Source organism: Panthera leo, chromosome C1, assembly GCF_018350215.1.
Source record: "Panthera leo isolate Ple1 chromosome C1, P.leo_Ple1_pat1.1, whole genome shotgun sequence".
NCBI lineage: Eukaryota > Metazoa > Chordata > Mammalia > Carnivora > Felidae > Panthera > Panthera leo.
The window spans coordinates 206642166-206667451 of record NC_056686.1 but is presented as its reverse complement, the minus strand read 5'-3'; the positions used below and the strand labels follow the sequence as shown (position 1 = coordinate 206667451).

The 25286-nt window shown below is 39.7% G+C and overlaps 1 protein-coding gene across 6 annotated transcripts in view; it reads left to right on the top strand.

The window, feature by feature from the left end:
- CUL3 (cullin 3) overlaps positions 1 to 25286 on the top strand; it is a 94446-nt gene that overhangs the window by 37362 nt on the left and 31798 nt on the right. For 5 of the 6 annotated variants that reach the window (XM_042950319.1, XM_042950317.1, XM_042950316.1 and 2 more), the window contains 2 exons: positions 3673 to 3786; positions 24926 to 25086. In XM_042950319.1, coding sequence (XP_042806253.1) covers positions 3673 to 3786; positions 24926 to 25086 — 275 coding nt within the window. The remainder of the gene's footprint in view (positions 1 to 3672; positions 3787 to 24925; positions 25087 to 25286) is intronic. The other variant, XM_042950318.1, reaches the window with a different exon arrangement.

Below are 25286 nucleotides of genomic sequence, written 5' to 3'. Positions count from 1 at the left end.
TTGGATTGGGTTCTCTTGTTGAGTTTTATTAATTCTTTGTATATTTTGTATAATAGTGCTTTGCCACATAGGCCTTTTGCAGATATTTTCTCCCAGTATGTGTCTTGTCATCTCATTCTCTTCAGCAAAATCTGTTGCTCTTCAAGTGATTCTAATTCTCTGTCAGGTTTGTGATCTGCTGCTCTCGACTGCTGTCTGTATCTTGCTTTTTGCAAGGCCAAGGGCCATGAACAGCCATCAGGTTTCAACTGCTCATTTTAGCCTTGTCAGCTGGTCCCATCCTACTCTCTGTTTTCATGACTTTGTTACTGGTCTTTCCTTGTCTCACGCTTCAGATTCCAGGTCTTCATCTGGACAACCTTCATGTAGCTTTTCTTACATAACAGTGTTGCACATACATGATCTGCAGGTCCACTTGGGACTGGACCACTTCTCCGGCAGGCTTCCTTCCTCCTTGCCTTCGCTGGTGCAAAAAGCAGTGCAGGGGTGTGTTAGGGAGCGAGACGAACAGTGTTAATTCACACACAAACTGACCCCACTTTTTATTTCAAATTTTCTGTATTCTGTTAACGATTTGTAAAATAAGGGTTAAGTCTTTTTTCCCCCACTTAATGTGTTTTTTGACTTATGTACAAACATCCCTTCTTTTAAGAACCCCATTTTAATCTTCATAAAGGTTGAATTTTCATCTCCTTCCTCCTTTTTATGGTATGTATTTGAACAAATACTTGCTCACGCTTCATGTCTCAGAGTAGAAAAACATTTTTCTGAGGCAGCATTAGAGGAAGAATTTTTTGCTCACAGAGTGATCTGAATAAGAGGAGAATGCAGCAAGTGTATCCAAGGCATTTATTTTATGTCTTCCAGTCACATATCTGTATTTGTGTGTGCATAGTCATTCAAAAATAAATGTAAGAGTATGTCTGAAAAACAGATCTTCTGGGACACCTCTTAGAACTCCCATGTCCTGTTATAAAAGCTAATTGTGAATGTATTTAATACCGCTGAACTTTACACTGAAAAATTAAGCTGGTAAAGTTTACATCATGTGGAAGTGATGAACCATTTCTGCTTATGTCATTGGCCAGAGCAGATGCATGGCCACGTCTCACTTCAACAGTAGACAGACAAATGAAATATAACAAAATTACCTTAATAGCAGATATTTTCTGCGAAGTAAAATTCATTGTTACTGATATGTCAGGATAAGTTTTTGAAGTATGCAAATAAAGCAGTTTTATAATTTATGACACATTGTGCTCATCGATCACATTTTTCATTTTGTTGAAAGGCAGCAAGAAATACGAATATTACTTAAGTACTTGGTATGTTTTATTTTAAAGTGTATATAAGTTAGTGATTTTAGGAATCATCTTTTTTTAAATAACCTTAAAATTTTTAATTGGCAAGTTTTTCATTCATCTGACAGATATACCAAGCACATTTTTCATTCCAAAATTAGGGTGACGTTAATACAGTTTAAGTGTAACTTGATTTTATAACAAAGGGTCATACCAAAGTTCATTTAAGTCCTTAAGAATAATTAATTGCTAGATATTCTGATGTTTGGAATACAGACATTTTATTTTTGTCATATAGTACGATTTCTCTAGCATTGTCATGATTTTAATTTAATTACTACTCAAAATTTAGTGTTTCAGTGAACGAATATGAAGCTTGGTGAGAAATTTTATAAATAGGTGTATTTTCATTTTGTAGTTTTTCTACCGTTAGCTACCTTGGGAATTTGCATCTGACAAGCAGTAGACTTAATGAGTTGAAATAAATGATACATTACCCACTTTACAAAAATGTATTTAACACAGTACTGTCTACGAACCTACGTGAGTGTTTATCACTTTTGATATATATAGTCCAAATATTGATGGGTGATATGTGTTGAAGTCAAGGAACTTAGTCTTATGAAGAAAAGATTATATATAAAATAAAATTCTAAATTACGTCGTATAGGCTAGTGGTTTTCATAAGACACGTAGAGTAGAACAGACATATTGTCTCCTCACTAAAACCTCTTAATGACCATTTTTCCTCTAACATAGAATAAAAGATAGATACATTTTTCTCAGTTTGAAGTTACTTTCTCGTGTGTTGGGAATAGTGTGTTACGTGTATTTTTTTTCAGTCTTTGGTACTTCCAACCACTTGCTTATACTTGTTTATACTAGTGCTAACACACAATGACGTTTTATTTACTGTTTATAATTCAAGTTGATAGATCTCTGTATATGTCAACACACGTATGAAATCATTTCTCACAGACCACCATGACTTCAGATTCTCCCCAACCTAAAAATGTTTAACCGCTACTGCAGATGTTTGGGGATAGAACATGTCTGCTGACACTGGAGTTGGGTGTTGAGCTAGACCACAGAGGACTGGTTGGGTTTGAATGATTGAGAGGTTGGCAGTGTGGTCCCAAAGTGTTGTAGGAACTTAGAGAACAGGCACACTGCTTCTTCATGATAAAGCTAGAACCAGAGTCTGCATTCCGTTTTCTAGTCCGCAGTCTTCCCATTGGACTGATCACACGGCAGGAAATAGCAGTGGTCCGGAACCTCTTACTAGAGAAGGTGGCAGTATGCTTGTAGACTGTGGGAAGGAATTCTTGACGGCTGAGTTGTCTTAGCAGGATTGCATTAGGACGGCATTTCAGACTCCGGGCAACTTGATGTGCAAAGGCAGATATCCTGAAAAAGCTTAGGGTGTTGGAGGTGGATCATGGTGTTCAAGGGCAGGGTGAATGAAGTAAAGGGTCTTACAGATGCCAGGCACTGTGAGGTGTGGGAGGCACGCAGAGAAGTCAGAATCCGTGCTGCCGTCGTTCTTACGTTTTAGTGAGAGCGACGGTAAACGGATAAATATGTGACAGAGTAGGTAGTGACAAGTACTGTGAGGAAAAATTTAGGGTTAAGAGTGGAGATAGAGGCTGTTGTTTGAAATAGGGCGGTCGGGGAAGACCTCTGTGTGGAGGTTAAACTTGAGCAGAAAGAAGTGAGGGCGTGAGCTTTGTGAAGCCTGCAGAAGAAAGGGCAGAGCACGGTTGCTGTGTGCGGCTCCGTTGTAGCTGGAGCACACTGCGTTAATAGTTGATGCTCATTCAGTGTTCAGAGTACCAAGCACTGTTCTAAGTGTGTTGCTACTATTTCACATATAAGGAAACTGAAGCACAGAGTTGAAATAACTTAACACAAGGTGACACAGCTAGTCAGGGAGCTGGGATTTGAGCCCGGGTAGTTTGACTCCAAAGTCAGCATTCTCAACCGTTCTGTAAAGATGGGGAAAGGGAGGCGTCGTAGGAAGTTTAGTTGGAGCAGTAGCCTGGGGCCAGTTATGTGGGGCCCTGTAGTTCCTTATGAGTATTTAGGATTTTATTCTTACTGGGATGTTAAGTTGTTGGACGGTTGAGAAATGCCCAGGAGGTGGCTTTCTGATTCTGGCGATCAGGAGATGGGTCTGGACTACACGACACATTTGTTAATTGTCTGTATAGAGGTAATATTAGAGCTTAAAATAATTCCACTGGTCTAATATGTGTTTCTTTGATTGAAAATTGGAGATTTCCACTTTGTTTTATTGAACAGATATGTGCACGTATACGTGCAAGAGCGTGTAGGCGTGTCAACAAACTGTAATGAACTCTTCTGTCAATAGGTGCGGGAAGATGTACTAAATTCATTGAATAACAACTTTCTTCAAACGCTAAATCAAGCTTGGAATGATCATCAAACAGCTATGGTGATGATTAGAGACATACTAATGTATATGGTAAGTAGAGCTTTTTTGTTTTTCCTTTAGAAGTTAGCCGTTTCAAAACACGGTGTCTTTCTGTCACATTTAGTTGGATGCTACAGGTCAGTGTGGAATGTGTTGTTGTTTTCAATAAACCATATTTCCTTTGCAAGGACCTACCTTAGCTTGTGTGAACTAAAATCTTGTTTATATTTAATGATTAGAATGGAAAACTGAAAGAGAAAGATTTAATTTTGTTTTCTCAGTATCTAGCACTTGGTGTTTCAAAATGGAAAATACTGAAAACCTTACTGACATCTCTCTGAGTAACAGTGGTTGAATGAGAGCAGACAGATGAAAGCTGAGTATTCTCTTACAAGTTTTTAAAGCTTAGTGTCCTTACATCTTCAGTGATGAGGATGTCGTTTTATACAAATATTTTTGTAATAAGTGCACTAATAGCTGCTGACTTCATAGTAAATCTTTGCTGTATATATGTTATTTAGATATATATTCCATTTTTTATCTGTTGCGACTGTTTTATGTTTTTATGAGTCAAGAAAAATATCTTGTTCGGCAAGACAATTTGGAAAACATTGACTGGAGCTGTTTAATAACTTTCAAAGAGATTAAACAACCAAGTTTTTTCTTACCTTGGTGTGTTCATGGTAGGGAGCCTAATTATTGTGTCACCGCAGAATGATCAAGTCTGATGACTTTTCTTGTTGCTTTAGTGTTGATATTTGGGAATTGGACATAAGATTTTCTTCTCGGTTTTACTCTGCTTTTCAAATTTTTATTTTCAGCTTCTTTAGTTCGATTTTAGCTATAGTGTGAGAGCATGGCCTAGTTTCTTTCACTTGATAGAGTAAAGCGAAGGTTGGAAAGAAGTTCCCACGAGAGCAAACAGCCGTGAAGTGTTTCGTTCTGCGCAGAGTCCAGTCAGGCCTGTGAGCCCTGGTTTCCTGGGGCTCAGTGGCAAGACGGGCAGGGAAAGGCCACTTCACTTTTCAGGGCTTTGCTAAAAGGTATAACGCATCGTTTAGCCTTTCTGAGCCTCATTTTCCTCTTCAGGATGTAGATTCATCTTGTGCTGACAGTTTGAGGTAAATGACATCACCTGTGAAAACATCCATCGTACTGCCTGGGATATAAATGTGAAACAAGTTAGCTTGTACTGCATAGTCTCATTAAGTTCTGGATTTGAGGAGTCTTTAAATTTTAACACAAACACTAAGCTAGAAAACCACTTGTAATTTCATGGTCCATTACTCTATTGATAAAAGAATATTTTAATATTATACACACCCTCCACTCTGACATAATATTATTTTAAAAACTTCGGTTTTCTTTCAGTTCCCTTTTGGGGTAGGGGGGAGCGGGGAGAGGGTTCCCAAGTGAAATCTCAAGCCTGAATCCTGTTAGGTGACCATAGTCCAGAAACTAGTTAGTTTATTCCTCAGCTTCCTCATTTATGAAACGAGCATCCTGTTGTACTCACCGGGTAGGGGAGCCACGAGGCTAGAAGGTGCCATTCATGCGTAGCACTGACAGCACCTGGACCGTAGCGTCATGTGCTCCGTCACAATTTACTAGGATTAGTATTTCTTGTCCCTTCTTTCATCAGACCCGTCTGATAGTGCCTCAACCCTGGTTAAACCCAGCAAGCTCCCTTTCCTGGGCCTCTGCTGGAGGAAACCCCACACGGGGTGGATCGGTGCCACCGTCTGTCCTTTGTCACGGACCTCCAGTTGACCCTTCACACTGTCCAGCGGTCGTCTCTTCCCTCCACTTACTTCTCCTCAAATGTCCAGCTCTCCTGCTGGCCTCCTCACTCTTGATAAATAAATGATCTTGCCTTCCACTTCCCAGGGGAAAGAGCAAGAAGCATCGGGTAGAACCTGTGTTCGCTTCTTACCATTCTACCTACACTTTTGTCTGTATTTTCTCCCCTTTTGTGTTTTTTTCTGTCCCTCCTGTTTTAATGGAGGGCAGTGTCTCCTCTCCTGGTAAAGGCCAGTGTTCCTCCTGTGCTAAGGATCACATTCCTTTCTACCTTGTCAAAAACCTAAAGTATTTTCAGGGCTCTGCCTTTTTACTGAGTCTTACTCATCAGCATGAGACATGTTCAGGCCACTCACATCCTCAAAATAAAATTCTACTAAATTTTCTGTTGGAGTCCCGCACTGCCTCTCAGGGTCTCCATGGCCATCCACAACCAAGTGTCTCGTGAGAAATGTCAACACTTGCTGTCTCCCTTCTCTCGTCTTTCGTCACTTTGGGTATGTTCCAGTTCCACCTGCTTCCTCAGCTGTGCTGTTCAGTCTTGCTCTTACTAGAATCACCAGGTCTGCGCATCTCTGAAGGCAGAGATCACTGTGAATACTACTCTTGCTCTTTGACTGTTTGCAGCAGCCTTTGGCACAGATGGCTACTCTTTTCTTCCTCTCGTGTGCTGGGTCCTTAATTCCGGTGACCTGGCACTCCTTTGGTGTGCCTCCTACCTTTGTGTCTCTTCTCAAGTACTTACTCTTCTTTCTCCTCAGCCCTTTAAATGGAGGCCTTCTTGGGGTGTAGTAACCCACACTTTTCCTCCTCCTGGCGTACCTCGTTTGCTACCATAGCTTCAGTTAGTGCCTCTGTGCAGATGATTCCCACATTTTATCTCTAGCCTCGTTCTCTGAGATTGAGTTTGGTACATTCGTTTGTCAGGTTGATGGCTACCTTTGTATTTGTTGTCTGAGAGCTACTTCAAAGTAGGCATTTTCAAATGAACCTGTTGATCGTTCCATTTTCTCTGCCAGAAACCTGGGAATTATTCTTGTCAGTATCTTCCCCGTTCTCTCTACTTCACAGATTTGTAGAATCTGCAGTTTTTCCACTTTCCTCACTACCCAGGATGAAAGCACCTTCGTTTCTCTCTCGGAGTATTCAGTAACTAGTCTTAGAACATTCACTGTGTCCTTTGCTATTTTCTTTTCCGTATTGCTCTTGGAGTTATTGTCTGAAAGCCACATGATCAAGTTACTGCCCTGCTGAATTTGTGTGGCTCATCTTGAAATTTTCACATATGTCTTCTGTCTGGAAATGTTTCCAGAATGTTTCCTCTCTTTACGTGATTTGCTCCTACTTATCCTTTTAAGTCTTAGCTTAAATTTCTGGGCGGCTTTCCCTGAGCTGTGCTGTGTACTGCCCACTGACTGCAGTTGTCTCACCGTACCCGGTGCTGTTCCTTTGCGGCATTCGTCATAATCATTATTAACTGTTTAGGGCCTCATTTCTCTGCCAGACCAAACTTTTTTTTTTTTTTTTTTTTTAATGTTTATTTACTTTTGAGAGAGAGAGCACGGGCAAGCAGGGGGAGGGGCAGAACATAGTGGGGAGAGAGAATCCCATGCTGTCAGCTCGGATCCCGACTTGGGGCTTGATCCCATGAACCGTGAGATCCTAACCTGAGCCCAAATCAAGAGCCGGATGCTCAGCCGACTGAGCCATCCAGGTGCCCATGCCAGACTGAATTTTAGGAGGAGGGGCCAGTGTCCTCGACACGCAGCACATCTCTTGGAACAAACCAGGCATTCACGTGTAGTTTAAATAAATTCACACAGATTGGTTTTTAACAGATTATAGATACGCTTTTGCAAAATGCTTTTTAAAAATATGCTGCTGTCGATTTGGAAAGAAATTAAAGTATTGATAAGATATCTTCACATCCTACAAAATAGAATTCTTTCATTTTCATAGACTTCATTCTCTTTGTTTTGTCTTTTTATATTTAGTGTCTGAGCTTATTAAATAAGTGATTTTTAAGATTAAGGTAATGTTTATACATTGAAATGTGCAGAACTGGCGTGTATAAATTATTTTTGACAAATGTGCATTTATGTAACCCAATACTTCGGTTAATAAGTAGAAATGCTTTTAATTTTCCAAAAATACAAAGATTTTTTTTTTTTTTCTGTTGATGTTTACATTATTTTCCTTGAAGATTTTTACCCTCATTCCAGACTTCTCAGGCGACTACCTGCTAGATAGTGCATATACCTGAAGAACACTGACTGTACCGTCATGGATCTTAGACAGATATTTTCTTCCTATGAATACTGGCTCTAACTGGTGGAATTTGAGATCTCAGGCTCAGAGAGGGAGGAGAGAAGATGCTTCACTGTCTACCCACCCTACCACCTACTCACAGCTGGCTGACTTTTACTCTTAACAAGGAGGTGTCTGGATATAAAATGTCATGCTGCAGACTGGATGTGTAGATACTATGGGACACACTGACTCTGGAAAATGGAATCACTGGTTACGTGGAGGCAGCCACTGGTCACAGTTGGTTTCGTGTAACTTTGTTGTTTGGCAGGTGCAGTGTTTCAAAAAGAAAAATGTACATGTCTCTAAATGTACATGACTTCTGGTTTCTGCCACTCCACCCCTTCCTAGTGTCTGAAACTTGCCATGTTGAACTTGTAAGATTGGTTTGAGGCTGCTTAGTAAAAGTTTCATTTTCAGTTTTCATTGTGTAAAAGATTAGTGATTGGGGAAAGAGTTGAGCACGTTATGGAGAAAATCTGTCCTAGTTCTGTAATCACTTTGTGAATATAAACCATAAGTATATATTACTCCTCAGTTGATTTTTCTTTTTAAACTATAAAAATGAATGTAATAAGAAGGGAAAGTAAATACACGGATGGTATTCTGTAGGCTACTTTTGAGCAGTTAGAGTTAATGCCAAAGGAAATAGAAAAGCATTTCCTGTTGTGATATATAGGGTTACTGGAAGGTTAATAGAGAAATTTTCTGCAGAAAACTCTATGGTGAAAGTATTTGCATATTTTTACTTGAATTTGTCCATATTTCCAATTATTTTCACAAATAGAGCCATGGTAGTAGTGCAGGCTTTCTTGAAAGGTTAGATCGAGGCTGTAAATTCATAGGCATCGGGAGAGAGTTCACCCTGGAAAGGAGGGTCTCACTGCTTGTTTAAGCTGTTTATTTGGAAAGTCGCTAAGGAGGAGTAAAGAGATCAAGCAAAATGTAGCCGCAACTTTGTGAAGAGAGAAGCTGAGGAACTTCTGATGCTCTTAGTCTCCTTAGTAAAGTAGAAGGTGGGACCATTGGCTTAGGGTAACTGAAGTATGTGAGGTGTTGAAGGTCAAGTGGTAGGCCGAGTAACCTGCCCTCCCCCCCCCCCCCCGCCCCCGATATGCCCATGGCTGGTATCTGGAACTTAGGGATTGTTACGTTATAGGGCAGAAGGAACTTTGTAAATGTGACTAGATTAAGGATCTTGAGGTGAGGAGGTTGTCCTAAGTTACCCCAGTGGACCCGGTGGAATCACAGGGTCATTACAAAAGGAGGGTCAGTAAGTGACAGAGGTGATGTGATGACTGAGGCAGGGATTAGAGCGATGTGCTCTGAAGATGGAGGGGGGGCTACAGCTAAGGAATACAGGTAACCACTAGAAGCTGAAAAAGGCAAGGAACTGGGCTCCCCCTCAGATCCTCTAAAAGGAACCAGCCCTGCTGACATCTTGACTTTAGTCCAGGGAAACTAATTTTAGTCTTCTGAACTCTGGAACCATGAGAAAGTAAGCGAGCTACTAAATTTATGGTCATTTATTCAGCAGTAATAGGAATCTCACACAAGGACAAAGTTTGGAATATCCCCTGTGCTGGGGTCCGCCATCTGTAAATAAATGGGTCATCTGTAGTTGTGAGGGGATAATTTAGTTGAGTTGGCACAACGTTTGCATAGTGGAGGCAGTCAGCAGAGTTTATACTTTTTCCAGGTATACTTGGCAGTTTCAGACAAGAATGTTCAAAATAAGGAATACCTACTGATGGAATTAGCCTTATTGGGTATGGGGGAGAATTCTAAGGGTAGTAGCATTATTGAAACGGTTGATTGTGGGTCTGTGGTGTTTAATAAGTAGGCAACTGAATCATAAGATCCTAGAAAATAGAAGTATTAGCTACTAGGGATCAGTAAACCTGGAGACCTAGTGAGAGTGAGGAGCAGGTTCCTTTCAGTGTAACAGAGTAGGAAAGGTAGGAGGAAAAAGAAGATCTTTAGCGCCAGAGATATTTGGTGTCTTGTTAATGATGAGGCTCAGGGTTTACCCATGTCAACATATGGGTGAAGGGAATAAAATAAGGTGGGGGGTGAAAATTTAGGCACCCGTAGAGTGTATCAGATTGGTCATTATTGTCAGTGTTGGAGTTACCAATAACAATAGGTGGCAGGGAACCGACTTGAGAGAAATAAGTAAGCTGTTTGCTGAAGCTACCAAGGATTTATGTGTTTTGGGAGGTCAGATGATAGAATGAGAATATGGAGATGATGGAGTTTGTGTTCATGTATTTTCTGCTAGGTTCTAATGCTTTAGGTCCAAAAAACATTTCTTCTTTACGATATTCTAGATTGCACATTTAGAGAAGTTTGAAAATAGCTATATTCTGGAAGAGCACAGGTTGCTTATGAGTCTTTTGGCACCTTCTTTGCCTTTAAAATGACATCTTAAGTTCAAAATAATAGAAAATAGGATCCAGTGGCTTTGAGATTATTGAGCTTCACACCTGTTCAGTATTTTTTCTGACCCAGGAAAGACACATTTTACCCATATGTACTGTAGTTTTCACATTTACGACTGACAATATAAATACTGAAGCATCCTTTTCTGATTAGATTACAATCCAAGTACCAGGCCTTTGTGTTATAAAAAAAAAAACAAAAAAAAAAAACCAGGGCATCATCATAAATACTGTAAAGGTCAGGAGTGTTGTGCTTGGTAATTAGGATTTCTTCCTTGCCTTCCATCTCAGTTCCTGTTTCTAACAAATTAATAGACTCATAAACGCCTTGATTACCATGCCCTGTGAACTGTTTTCTGTGTTTATGTAGTGGTGATGTAGCAGTGCATGACGTTGACTTTAGGGAGGCGAGTATTTATTCAGCATAAAGTGGTGCAGTCAGAAATACGGCACATATTTCTTGAGGTAGTAAAGGAAATTAAACCTTTTTTTTTTTTTTTTTTTTTTAAGAGAGAGGGAGAGAGCTCGAGCCGGGAGAGGGCTGGGCGTGGGAAGAGAGACTGAGACTGAGGGAGAATCCTAAGTAGGCTCCATGCTCAGCATGAGCCCAACGCAGGGCTTGATCACACCACACGACCACGCGATCATGACCTGAGCTGATATCAAGAGTTGGATGCTTAACTGACTGAGCCACCGAGGCTCCCTGGAAATGACACGTTTGTTCATAAAGGGGACTGCTTCCATATTTTGTGTGTGTGTGTCCAGGAAATTTGGAGAACTGGAGAAAAATTTAATGATGAATTAAGAGGTCCTCCACTTCCTCTGTTGTTCCTGTGTTGTCAGTTCCTATGTTGTCATTGTTTGCCTAAGTTATTTAACTTCTCCGGGTAAAACTCTTGTTTCCTTATTTGTGAGTAAAATAGATTTGTTGCATAAGAACTCTGGTTTTTATCTTTTTGGGATTTTAGACCCCTTGGAAGAATGGTCAAGAGTCATGGACCGTCTGCTAAAAGTAGACATCTGTGCATCTGCACACCACACAACATACACTTTTACATACAGTGTCAAGTGGTTTATGGGTTCCTTGTGGCCTGTCTGTGGGATCTGGTGGAGGATGTGTTGGTTAGATCATTGTTAAGTTTTCAAGTTCTTTGGACTCTGAAGGTTTTTTTAATACCATTAAAATTTTTACTAATGTTTATTCACTTTCTGAGAGAGAGAGAGAGAGAGAGCGCGCGTGTAAGTAGGGGAGGGACAGGGAGAGGGAGGGAGACATAATCTGAAGCAGGCTCCAGGCTCTGAGCTGTCAGCACAGAGCCCATTGTGGGGCTCAAACCCACGAACTGTGAGATCATGACCGGAGCCACAATCAGACGCTGAACCAACAGAGCCACCCAGGTGCCCTATACTATTTTAAAACCGAAAGTGAACAGCTACCTGTGTTGTCTGTAATGAAGGAAAACACAGGAGGTGTGAGTAGAGTAGTATTAAGTTGATGACAGTTTCTTTAGGAACTCTTAAAGTGGGTTGATGAAGCCTTGGTTGGCTAGGAGTCTCCCCAGTACTATTCCTTATACTAGCACATAACACTTTCAAAGCCCTTAGCGTGTGCCAGGCACTGTTTTAAGCATATTTAAATATATTTCATTTAATCCTTAAAATACCTTTTGATTGTTGTTTTTAAGCAGTAGTTTGGGAAAGCAATAAAATTTTTATTTTTTTATTAAGAAGATTTGCATTTTTAATTTCTTTTAAAAAGTAAAAATATTTTGGGGCACCTGGGTGGCTCAGTTGGTTAAGCGTCCAACTTCAGCTCAGGTCATGATCTCGCGGTCCGTGAGTTCGAGCCCCGCATCGGGCTCTGTGCTGATGGCTCAGAACCCAGAGCCTGCTTCCGATTCTGTGTCTCCCTCTCTCTCTGCCCCTCCCCACTCGCACTCTGTCTCTCTCTCTCTCTCTCTCTCTCTCTCTCTCAAAGATAAATAAAGATTTAAAAAAATTATAAAAAAGTAAAAATATTTTTCTGAATATGTAACACATACTATTTACTACATGGCTGTCTCCCTGTGCTAAATGTTTTAAATACCTGACCTTCCAGGGGTTATTATACTCTCCAGTTCATGAATGAATAAACCAAAGTTAGAGAGATTAACTAACCTGCCAAGATCACACAGTTAACTATGTTACTGGAATTGTGAATCCAGGTCTTTTTTGAGTCAAAAGCCCATGGTCTTTACCACTTGTGTGTACTACCTCAGTGCAAAATTATGTATATTAACTCTGCTTAACAGAATTTATGATTATTTACCCAGGGTTGAGCTAACATTCATTCACCTTTGTGCTTGTGAGGATAAATTCATTCATTCACCAAGTATGCAGCAAGTGTGTATTATGTATTAAGCATTGCTCTAAACAATTGTGGTTCCTTTTTCCAAGTTCTGTCATTGGGCAGTTGTATGATGTGGACCTCCATTTGGGCAGATAATCCTGGTTCCCTAAACCTAATCGAAGAATAGTGACTTTTTCCATGATCTAAGCGTAAGCTTTTTTTTTTTTTTTTTTTTAATTTTTTGTCTTAAAGTTTGTTTATTTTGGGGAGAGAGAGAATGTGAGCGGGAGAGGGGCAGAGAGAGAGGGAGACACAGAATCTGAAGCAGGCTCCAGGCTTTGAGCTGTCAGCACAGAGCCTGACACGGGGCTCAAACTCAGGAACCCTGAGATCATGACCTGAGCTGAAGTCGGATGCTTAACTGACTGAGCCACCTAGGCGCCCCCAGTGTAAGCTATTGAAGCATATTAGAATAGTATTCTGTGTTTCTTTTCTCATTTTTTTGTTTGCACCTGATACTAAAATTCTCCTTGAAGAAGTAACTTGGTGTATGATCTTAAGATTCCTAATTGTCATCAGAAGTTACTTAAAACCAGGAATACTGGAATACTTAGAAACTCACCCAAAATATTAGATACCCTAGTGGTTATTCCATCCACTTGGTAGTACACTAGCCCTACAGTGTACTATCTGATTTTTCTCTTCTAATTTTTTTTGACATTTTTGTTGATATATAACGTAAATAAAAGTGCACAAGCCTTTTTTTATCCATTTTTTTTTTTAATGTGAGTTTTCTAGGATTTTTGTTTGCTTTTTAGTCACTTGTAGGAGCCTTTTATGGATCCTGGATAAAAGTTCTTTGTAGATACATGTTTTATAAGATATTGTCTTCCACTCTGGGCTGGCCTTTTCTCTCTTTACGATGTCGTTGAAGAGAAGTTTTTAAAGTTTTGTTTTTTAATGTTTATTTTTGAGAAAGAGAGAGAGAGAGAGTATGTGAGTGGAAGAGGGACAGAGAGAGAGAGGGAGACACAGAATCCACAGCAGGCTCCAGGCTCTGAGCTGTCAGCACAGAGTCCGACGCGGGGCTCGAACCCACAAACTGTGAGATCATGACCTGAGCGGAATTCAGATGTTCAACCAACTGAGCCACCCAGGCACTCAGAAGAGAAGTTTTAAAATGTGTTGTTTTTTTTTAATTATTATTTATTTTTTTTTTATTTTGGAGAGGGGAAGAGAGAAAGAGGGAGACACAGAATCTAAAGCAGGCTCCAGGCTCTGAGCTGTCAGCACAGAGCCCGACATGGAGCCACGAGATCATGACCTGGGCCGAAGTCAGACGCTCAGCTGACTGAGCCACTCAGGTGCTCTCCGAAGAGAAGTTTTAAATTTACATTAATTACAGTTTTTAAACTGTAGTTGTTCAGTAAAGTGCATAAATATCTGTTTGGTCAAATTTATTAACCATGTTCAGATTTTCCACGTCTTTACTAAATATTGTTGTCTGTCCTATTAGCTCCTGAGAAATGTTAAAATTTTAGATTTGATCATGGATTTGTCTTTTTCTTCTTTTAGTTTATATATTTTGAGGTTTTGCTAGAAAATAAAAATTTAGGGCTATTTTATCTTCCTGTTGAAAAGACTCTTTTTATGAAATATCCTTCTTTATTCCCTGTAATACTTCTTGCCTTAAAGTCTACTTTGTCTAGTATTGTTCTATGAGCTTTCTTTCGGTTTATGTTTGTATGGCAGCTTTCTTTCCTTCTCACGCTTTTGTGTCCTTGTATTTAAGGTGTGTCACTTGTGAACACCATACAGTAACACGCTTTTTAACCCCATCTGATAATCTTTGTTTTTAAATGGAAGCATATGGTTTATTTAGGTTTATATAATTATTAATATATTTGGGGTTAAATTTGCCATTATGTTGCTTTTTTTTCTATTTATCTCACCTGTTCTTTATTGATTTTCCCAGCTTGCTTGCCTTTTTTTGTGTGAATCAAGTATGTTTTATTATCCATACCCCTTCCTCATTAGCTGTTATTTATTTCTTCCTTTATTATTACTGTAGTGGCTACTTTAGAGATTATAACATAGATTCCCGACTTACAGTTACCTTACATATGTGTATATTTTAAACCACTTCCTGGATAAGAATTTCAGAATACTTTGACTTCCTGGAGTTTTTTTCCCCCTTGGCTTTTAGATACTTAATCCTGGGGCGTTTGTTTTGGTGTGTGGGACAGGCCTGGTAATTTTTCTAACATTGTATATAAAAAATTGGGGAGGCACTGGATGGTAGTAGTATCTTTCTTCAAAGGACATGTAGTTCTGGCAGGCAGGTACAGCACGGGCAGATTACCATGGTCTAGTTGGAGCTGACTTTAGGCTTTGTTAAGGTTCCTCTGTTTGAGTTTGTCTTTATTCCAGGGCATCTCTTTGCTCATAGGGAATAGCTGGCTGGGGTCTAGAAGCCTGAGGTGTTTACCAGTTTGCTCTTCATGTTACTGTGCCTTCAATTCCATCTTCTGTCTCCTCACCCCTGCAGGGCTACCCGTGGTGTCTGTTGCACTCTGTAGCCTCCCAGGGCTGCTTTGTCCCTAGCGTATTGGTGTCTTGCCCACGCTTAGGTAGTAGGTCAGGAAACGTCTTGATGAAAATTACTTGTGGAATTTCTGGTTCTTCTTTGCATTTCTTTCCTTTGCAGACTTTGGCTTCATAAGTCCTAGCTGCTTGATAGCCAGCCTACCTGTGACTTTCTTCTTAGCCTCCCATTTCCAGTCCTCCAAATAAAACAAATGATTGAAGGCGAATGTCGGCCTCCTGTCAGTGTACTTGCCTTTTGTCCCAAATCTTGGCCCCACAAATCCAGATTGCCTTTGTTGTTCTTTGATGCTTTTAAACAGTTGGTGTTTCTTTGTTTAACTTGTTATAAAATGCACATGACGTACAATTTATTATCTTCATCAACTTAAGTGTACAGTTGGGTGATACTAAGTATGTTCATACTGATGTGCACCCATCACCTCCATCACCTCCAGAACTTTTCATCTTGGCAAAACTAAAATTCTGTACCTGTTAAACAGTAACTCCCCTTTCCACTCTCCTTTGAACCTTTGCACCATCATTGTACTTTCTATTTATATGAACTTGACCACTCTAGGTACCTCATATAAATGGAATCAGAGTGTCTGTCTTTTTGTGACTCAGGGTTCATCTCTGTTGTAGCGTGTCTCAGAATTCCCTTCCCTTTTTTTTTTTTACTTTTTTTTGTTTACACATACTCACTTTTGAGAGACAGAGTGTGAGTGGGGGAGGGGCAGAGAGAGAGAGGGAGATCCAGAATCCGAAGCAGGCTCCAGGCTCCGAGCTGCCAGCACAGAGCCCGATGCGGGGCTCGAACCCACGAACCGCGAGATCATGACCTGAGAAGTCGGATGCTTAACCGACTGAGCCAGCCAGGCTCCCCGCGAATTCCCTTCCTTCTTAAGGCTGAATAATATTCTGTTGCATGTGTGTACCCCATTTTGCTTATCCATTCATTTGTCAGTGAACACTTGGGTTGTTTTCATCTTTTGGCTATTTTGAATACTGCTTCTGTGAACATGGGTGTACAAATATTGCACTAAGCCCCTATTCTCAGTTATTTTAAGAATATACCTGGATGGTGGAATTGCTAGATCATGTGGCATCCTCCATATTGTTTACCATAGCAATGGCACCATTTTACATTCCCACCAGCAACGCTCAAGTGTTCCAATTTCTTCACATATTTGTCAGCACTTGTTATTTTCTGTTTTTTGTTTTGTGTTCTAATAGTAGCTGTTTTGATGGGTGTGAGGGGGTGTAGCTTTTTATTTTCATACAGCTTTTATAGTTGTTCTTGCCAGAGGAATTGGTCTTGTAAAGGTTTTCTTTCAATATTAGAAGTGGAAGTGAAATAGCATTTTAAGGTAGATGTTATTACGAAGATGTTAAAGTCACACCTAGTAAATGGCTGTGATAGGAATGAAATAACCCATCCGGTTCTTAAATCCGAGCTCTTTTTTTCTTTTTAAGTTTTTTTATCTTGAGAGAGAGAGGGAGAGAGAACGTGTCGAGGGAGGGGCAGAGAGAGAGAGAGAGAGAGAGAGAGAGAGAGAGAGAGAGAGCACGAATCCCAAGCAGGCTTTTCGCTGACAGCCCATTGCAGGGCTTGGTCCCACGAACCACAAGATCCTGACCTGAGCTGAAATCAAGAGTCGGCCACTTAACTGACTGAGCCTCAGGCACCCCTTAAATCTGAGTTCTTAACCACTGAATTATGTTGCTTCTCTGATACAGGTCTTCTTTCCTAAAGTCTTATAATCTCATTGTTCCAAGACCTTGAGGGTGATTACTCGTATGGTTCTAATAGGGACTGTTTTCTAGTGTTGATGCTTTTTTCTCCCACACTGTTGAGATTGTCAAAATTTAGAATAGGGAACATTGTGTTTATTTTATGATTTGGTACAATTAACACAGCTTTAGAGAAACATGACTAGGGTTTTGATTTGTTGGATTGACTAGGATACAATTCTTAAAATAAATGGAAGTTATATATATAATATATATATCATATGTATTATTTTTTTGAGAGAGAGAGAGCAAGTGTGTACACAAGTGGAGGAGGGGCAGAGAGAGAGAGAGAGAGAGAGATTGAGAATCTCAGGCAGGCTTCATGCCCAGCACAGAGCCTGATGTGGGGCTCGATCCCATGAACTGCAAGATCATGGTCTGAGTCGAAGCCAAGACTCAGGACACTTAACTGAGCCCCAAATGTTATTTTTAAATAAAATTCCTTAAAACTATATATATATTTTAAAACTGTGACAGCCATGAGAGATTTTGAACTAGTTTTACAGTGGTGGAAACTATGACTTTGATTTAGTCATGGAGCTAAATTTTCAAGCCAACCGTATTCTGTGCTTTTTTCCATGTACTTTACCCAGTAACATTGTTAAGTCCAGAAATGTTAATTTGTCTGCAATTTACTATATCATCTCTTACTAGTGCCCTTTCAGCAGTATAGTCAGACACCAGCATTGCAGAAAATATTGGGACAGTTCTGTAAAATTTGCTGTAATTAGACTTTTTTTTTTTTTTTTTTTTTTTTTTTTTTACTATAACTCTGCACTAGAAACTTTTTGTTATTTTTCTGGGTTTTGTTTTGCTTTTTAATTTTCTGTTTCTGTTTTCATAGTGTTAAGTCTTCTTGTATTTATTTCATGGCTTGAAAGTGAACCCTATTTGAAAATACTTATATTTATTGCTTGTTGATAGAAGATTGCCTAGTGATTAAGCTTGGGAAAGCAGGTTCAAGCATGTTCTAAAAGACAATAGCTACTTGTTACAGAGTCATTTACTTTTTTTTTTTTTTTTTAATAAGTTAAACTTTTTAGGGTTTATCTCTAGTTTATGAGCAGGACAAATATTTACTATTTGTAAAGATTTTTAAACCTGTTTATATTCCTCCTCCTCCTGTTTTTAAAAAATAAACAAAAAATGTTCAGCTCGTTAAAGATACTTGAACTACTTCTTGCAAGTAAATTAAGTAGTAAGAGTTAATGTTATTTTTTGAACTTCATTATCAGTTGTTTCTGTTTTTTTAAGTTTATTTATTTTGAGAGAGCACGCGCGAGTGGGGGAGGGGCAGAGAGAGCCTCCCAAGCAGGCTCTGCACGGTCAGTGAAGAGCCCCACATGGGGCTCGATCTCACAGACCACGAAATCATGACCTGAGCTGAATTCAAGAGTCCGATGCTTAACCGACAGAGCCACCCGGGTGCCCCAGTACTTTTTAATTTCTGATCTAGGTTTTATAGTTGTTCTTGGCAAGGAACTTGGCCTTCCAAAAGCTATTCTTTCAAGACTAGACATGGAAATAAGTACGATAGCATTGTGAGGTAGGTGTTGTGTTGCAGTTGAAGTCAGATGGAAAAGCAGTCTGGCTTTTTCCCAGGTCTATAAAACGAAAGACAAAGAGATGGTCCCATCATTATTTCCTCCTCCTCACCCTTGGGTTCATCTAGCTTGTGAAGAGTCTTGCTGGTTGTAGATTTGCTTGGCCAAAAATAGCAACCTCTGAGACAGAACCATAAATAAAGATTTAAAATGTAATTTATCTCTGTGGTGTTGAAGCTCATATCCCTTTAGTAAATGTAATGTTTGACTCAGACATTAAGCTTTCAAACATGTTTTTTAGAACATTTTATATTTAAAACACTGTTTTGGCTTAAAAAGGCGAATGGAAGCAGCCACCAACTTTCTGTCTCTACTTAGCTTTCCTCAATAGATCAATGCCTAATTGTGAACTCATACAAACTATATTTTGGTCAAAAAGCCTGAGATTATGAAAATAATAGTTTTAGGGTTTTTTTAAACATTTTTTTTTTTCATTTTTGGTATGAGTTTATATCTGCCCTTACTTTGAGGTTGTATTCTATTAGAGGTTAACTAGTGGTGGGATTTTTAAATAGATCTTTTAAATTAAATATTCACATAGAAACATATACAAAATGAAAGTCCTACAGTGATTTAAACAATTAGAGCTGCATTAATATTATATTGCGTAAATCTATCCACTTATTAATTAAAAAAACTGTTTTTTTTTAAAGTAATCTGTATACCCAATGTGGGGCTCGAACCTACGGCCCTGAGATCAAGAGCTGCATGTTCCATTAACTGAGCCTGCCAGGGGCCCCCCAGCCACTAATTTTTTTAACAGAGACATTCCTGTTAGAATCTGTTAGGAAAATGCTATTGTGTACCCACAGCCTGAATTCCTTCAGATAGTACTAGTAAGCACTAAACGAGATTCAGCATGTTTATTTAGCAAGTACTTTAATATATATTATGCACAGATCATAAGTTTGTGAACGTGTGCATGCGTTTCCATTTAACATGTACACTTATTTATAAACACTTGAGTGTATGTATGCATCACTCTTAATTTTGATTGATGGTAATTAATCATACATACCAAACATTTAATATAAATGACTCTTTAGTATTACTGATTTAAACAGCCACACTCAAATTTGTGGGTTTTCTCTTCTCCATTTATTAGCTCTGTTATCGATAATCAAATTTTGGGGTTGACAGGTTTTAATATTATATGTCATTTAATTATAATCATCATATACACCTTGACAGTCTCACATTAAAAGACAAACTTTGAGGTCTTAACACTAACATCTGTATTTCTTTTGTCTCCAGTCATCTTCCATGGACTTAAATGTTTCGTACCCTCAAACACTCTAACCATGTGTTCCCATCATACCTGGCTTCCTTTACTGAAGCATTGTTTCTCCCCATACAGAGTATACCTGGAGAATTGCATCAGCTGCACCTGACTTTTTTTTTTTTTTTTGGCTTTTGGCTTTTGGCTTTTCTCAGAGGACTTGAGCTAGATGGCATTATAGGCTATAAGGTTATTGATTCACCCACATCACTGTGCCTAGGAATGAAAAGAAGGAAACCCAGGCCAGGGATACTGGTAACAAATAGGAAGGGAATAAGTAATACTGAAGTCTGTTTTGGTCCTTCATATATGTTAACTTTTGATCAGAGAGTAAAGCTCCATAAGAAATCATATTAGAGTTTGAGATTATCTTTACCAACCTTTTGTGTTACCCAGAACCAGAGTGGATAAATGACTTACTCAGGGTCACCCAGGCGGTTAATAGTGATATAGCCAGAGCTCATATGAAAAATTCCTAACTCCACATCTAGTATTTTTCCATTTAAAAATCTGCTGTAACTGATAAGTCCACTTTAGACAACAGTTTAGCAATTTCCATATGATCCAACACTTCCACTTCTAGAAATCTGGTCCAAGAAGAAGGAAAGCATGTATCCACCAAAGGATTGTACCCAAACGTGCCTAGCAACATTAGTCATAGTAGACAAAAACTGGAAAGAGCCCAAAATATCCATCAGCTGGTAAAATAAACTAAATGTGGCATATCCATACAATGAAGTACTATTCAGCACTACAAAGGAATGAAATACTGGTAAATGTTATATCATTAATGAACCTTAGCAACTTTATACTTAGTGAAAAATCAGATACGAAAGATTATATATAATTCAATTACATTTAAGTGACCAGAAAAAGAAATCTGTAGAAAGAGAAGGCAGGTGTGCTGAAAGTGGGATTGACTACAAACGGGCTTAAGGGACTTTTTTGGGTGATGGAAATAGTCTAGAACTAGATTGTGGCAGTGGTTAGACAACTATAGAAATTTACTGTAAATTATTGAAGGGTACTCTTAAAATAGGTAAATTTTATGGCATGCAAATTATACTGCAGTAAAGCCAAAAAAGGGGAACATTAAAAAATTTCACTCTAAAAAAACTCCACTCTAAAACTCATAATTTATTCTGAAGATTATGCTGTATGTGCCTTTTGTTTTATAATTCTTACTGGTATTGCACCTTTTGCCAAAAACAATAAAATCTGACCTGATTCTCTAGACATTTCTCTTCATTAAGAACATTTGATTTCTTAAAGAGGTTAAACTTGTTAATGTCATATATACATCATATATGGTATATACATATATGACCCCCACACACCCTACAAGTCCCTTGGGCTTGAAGTAGAGTTGGGACTTCCTGTGCTTGCCACAATTACCAGTGTTTTCTATTCTAACTGTAAAACAGCCTGAGTAAAAACTCTCTCACTGCTATTTCACTACTTTTAGTCTATCTTCTCTATTTTGCTCTCACCAGTCGAGCTTTGTGTTTTCTGAGAGTTTTTTGCATTCATTTTCAAACCTGTTTATGCCACTTGTACCTGTTACTACATAATTTAATATTGTGTAAACCAATAAAATGGTGTTAGAAGCAGTAGAATTTCTTGGTAAACAGATTGGATGTTTTAGAAAGACTTGACAAAGGCTAATCACTAAATATTGGTTCGAATTAAGTGTGGGTAATTTAAAAGACTGGAGTGGGGATTGTAAAAATCTAGAAGGACTGTTTTTACATTCATATTGCTTCACAAATGTCTCTAGTTCATGCTCCGTCTTAATGAAACAAAGTAGAAAAGTTTATTAGGTGAGGGTGTAAGAAAGGTAACACTGAACTCTAATCACAGGATTCATGTTCAAAGACAAAAGTCTTGATATCTCTATGAACACGTATTATGTTTTAAATTAAAAATTTTAAGATGCAGACGTGTGTGTATGCTTGTTTTTCTCTTTTACCACCTGTCTGCAATTAAGCAGCCAGTTATTGGTTTTGATCCCATAGGGTGAGAGTGATTCTGTATATGGTACTATTCAAAACTATATAAACATCAAATTTATAAATAACTTATGTGATAGAATATTTTGATAATAAAAAGGATTCTTGTTGCTTTAAAAATTTTTAGATTTATGACTGTTTTTATTGACTGTATCTTGTTTTATTTTATTAATGTTTATTTTTGAGAAAGAGAGTGGGGGGAGGCAAGGGAAGGGGACAGAGGATCCGAAGCAGCCTCTGTGCTGACTGCAGAGAGCACGACACAGGGACTCGAACCCATGAATTGTGAGATCATGACCTGAGCCACGTTCGGATGCTCAGCCAACCGAGCCACCAGGCACCCCGAATGTGTCTCATTTTATGCAGAAAAGTAAGCCAAAGTCAGGATGATAGTAGGAGAGGACTAAGCCTGCAGGGGAGTAGAGAGTTGCTTCAGTACCTACAAAACAAGGCCGTCAGAAAGGGGGAAGGGTGCAGTCAGGAGACACTCAGAATTTAAGATCTTGAGATGGAAGTGTGAAGTTTAAGAATCTCCCAGAGAGATGGGACACCTGCGGGGCTCCGTCGGTTGAGAGTCCGACTTCGGCTCAGGACATTGATTTCAAGGTTCCTGGGTTCAGGCCCTGCGTCAGGCTCTGTGCTGACATCTCAGAGCCTGGAGTCTGATTCGGATTCCATGTCTCCCTCCCTCTCTGCCCCTCCCCCGCCCACGAGTGTGTGTGTGCTCTCTCTCTCTAAGAATAAAACGTTAAAAAAATGTTTTTAAGAAACATTAAAAAAAAAAAGTATCTACCAGAGAAAGAAAACACCAAATGAGAGAAGACACTGGTGCTGCCAGAGGGCCCGTGGCCCTGGATTAGGAGGCCACAGAGTCTCCCTCGCCGGCTTTGGCAGTACCATCGGGGCTTGGGGTCACGACGGTGGTTGGTGGTTGGGGTGAGGCCGGGGCCACGGAGCTTGCAGAGGCAAGGCGGGAAACAGGGAACGGACCCCCATCACCAAGCTGAGCCACCTGATCAAGGACGTGAAGGTGAAGTCCCTGGAGGAGATCTCGCGCTCTTCCCTGCCCATCAAAGAATCCAAGGTCATTGACTTTTTTCTGGGAGCATCCCTTAAGAATGAGGTTCTGAAGATAATACCTGTGCAGCAGCAGACCTGCGCTGGCCCGCAGGCCAGGTTCAAGGCGTTCGTTGCCATCCGAGATTATCATCGGACACGTTGGTCCGGGTGTTAAGTCCTCCAGGGAGGTAGCCACTGCCATCCTTGGGGTCATCATCCCGGCCAAGCTTTTCTAGTGTCCCTGTGTGGCAAGGTTCCTGGGGGGAACAAGATCAACAAGCCCCACACTGTTTTGTGCAAGATGACCGGCCACCGTGGCTCTTCATCCCTGCCTCCAGAGGCGCTGCCATTGTCTCAGCCCCTGTGCCCAAGAAGCTACTGATGATGGCTCGTATTGACGACTGCTGCCCCTCAGCTAGGGGCTCACTGCCACCCTGGGCAGCTTTGCGAAGGCCACATTTGATCCATTTCCAAGACCTACAGCTGCCTCACCCCTGATGTCTGGAAAGACTGTGTTCACCAATTCCCTGTCAGGAATTCACTGACATCTTGGAAAGACTCACACCAGAGTCTCCATGCAGAGGACCCAGGCTCCAGCTGTGGCCACCACATAGTTTTATACAAGGGAAAAAATGTCCAAGCCTGTTTAAAAAAAAAAAAAAAAAGAAGGAAAGAATGAATTTACCGGAGAGTCATCAGTGAAAATTTTGAACCTACTAACTTGGATGCACAGTTTTGAAAACGTGAGCTTGTGCCGAGATGGTGTGGATTGTAGAAATGTGAGCGGCGAAGATACTAATCAAAGAGTGGCTTTCCTTGTAGCCCTTCGGTGTGCACCCTTGGGTGAGCTGAATGAAATAAGGTCGGAGGAGTGCGGTCACATGAAGAGAGTGCTACTCCTGGAGAACTGAGTTAAAACTGTCGGGAGGATAGGATGTGGTCAGTGCCATTTTAGTTGCGTCGCTGATAGTGGTCCAGCTTCTGTTAATGTTCACCTGGTAGCTTTGTTTGGTGTTGCTTGCAGTGATAGTGTGCCTTTTAAAAGGTCCAGGATCACAGTTTGCAGTGGTTCTGAACTGGTTTTGGATTGCAAGTGCCTTTAAGAACCTGGTGAAAGCTATGGGCTCCGTTTCTAAAATACTTACGTACCAGCAAACACACAGTAATTTTACAATTTTTAGTTCTTCAGAGACTCACCAAAGCCCAGAGAGATCCTGGTTAAGAACAGAAAGGAATTCTCTTGTTAATCCTTTGTGAATTAAAACAGTATTCCGTTGTGTTTTGGTGTAAATGTGGATTTTCAAATAATGCACAAAATAGGACTTTTATAGCCAATAATTCTGGATTGTATGTGCTCTATAGAGTGAGACACCTGTAATCAAGTTGGCAAGAACTTGAAAATAAGAGGACTGCAAGTAATCTGTTTGAAAGGACAGTAACTAGAAGCGTTTTAATTATGTAATACTTAATGCTGCTGTATTATAAGCATTAGAGCCTTTTGATATTTACCAGTAAGCAGTCAACTTCAGTTACATGGATCGGTATTTCTTTTGGCTCTTCAGAGAACATGATCTTCAAGTATGATATTTAAGAAAGCAAGAACCATGTTTGGGCATGGTATGGCTTTGGAGAGAAAGGGAGATGTGCATGTGCCTACCTTGCTGCCTCCCTTTCTCCCCTGCTTTTTCTGCTTACCTGATTCTCCCTGCGGCTGGTGCCTTCTTCCCCCACCCCCTTTTTGCTTAAGGTGAAATGCGCGACCAACTATATATAAGCAATTGTTTGTAAATTGTAAAGACCAACTTTTATGTAAGTTGGGAGGTGCTAGAAAATTCTGTGTTGCTTAAGATAGTGTGAAATGTTTCTCACCTAAAAAATGGACCGCTTTTATAATTTTAGGTCCTGTATTATTGTAGGTCACGGTGATTATTTTTATGTTTGCAAGAGTTGTGCTCAGTGTTTCTGTTGTTTTGTTTTAACTGCAGGACCGTGTATATGTACAACAAAATAATGTGGAGAATGTCTACAATTTGGGATTAATTATTTTTCGAGATCAAGTTGTACGTTATGGGTGTATTAGGGATCATCTACGACAAACACTATTGGACATGATCGCAAGAGAGCGGAAAGGAGAAGTTGTAGATCGGTATAATCATCTCTTTCTACTTCAGTGTTTAGTTTTTTAGTGGTTGTGTCTTGGGAACCAATGTGCTCTCGTAATCCTATTGAAATAAAAGTTTTATTGTCCAGCACATTGTGAAAATCCTCAAAAACCTTTTCACAATTAACGAAGTTACCTAGATTTTAACTTAAAGCACGTATCTATTTTTAGAAGAGTCCACCCTA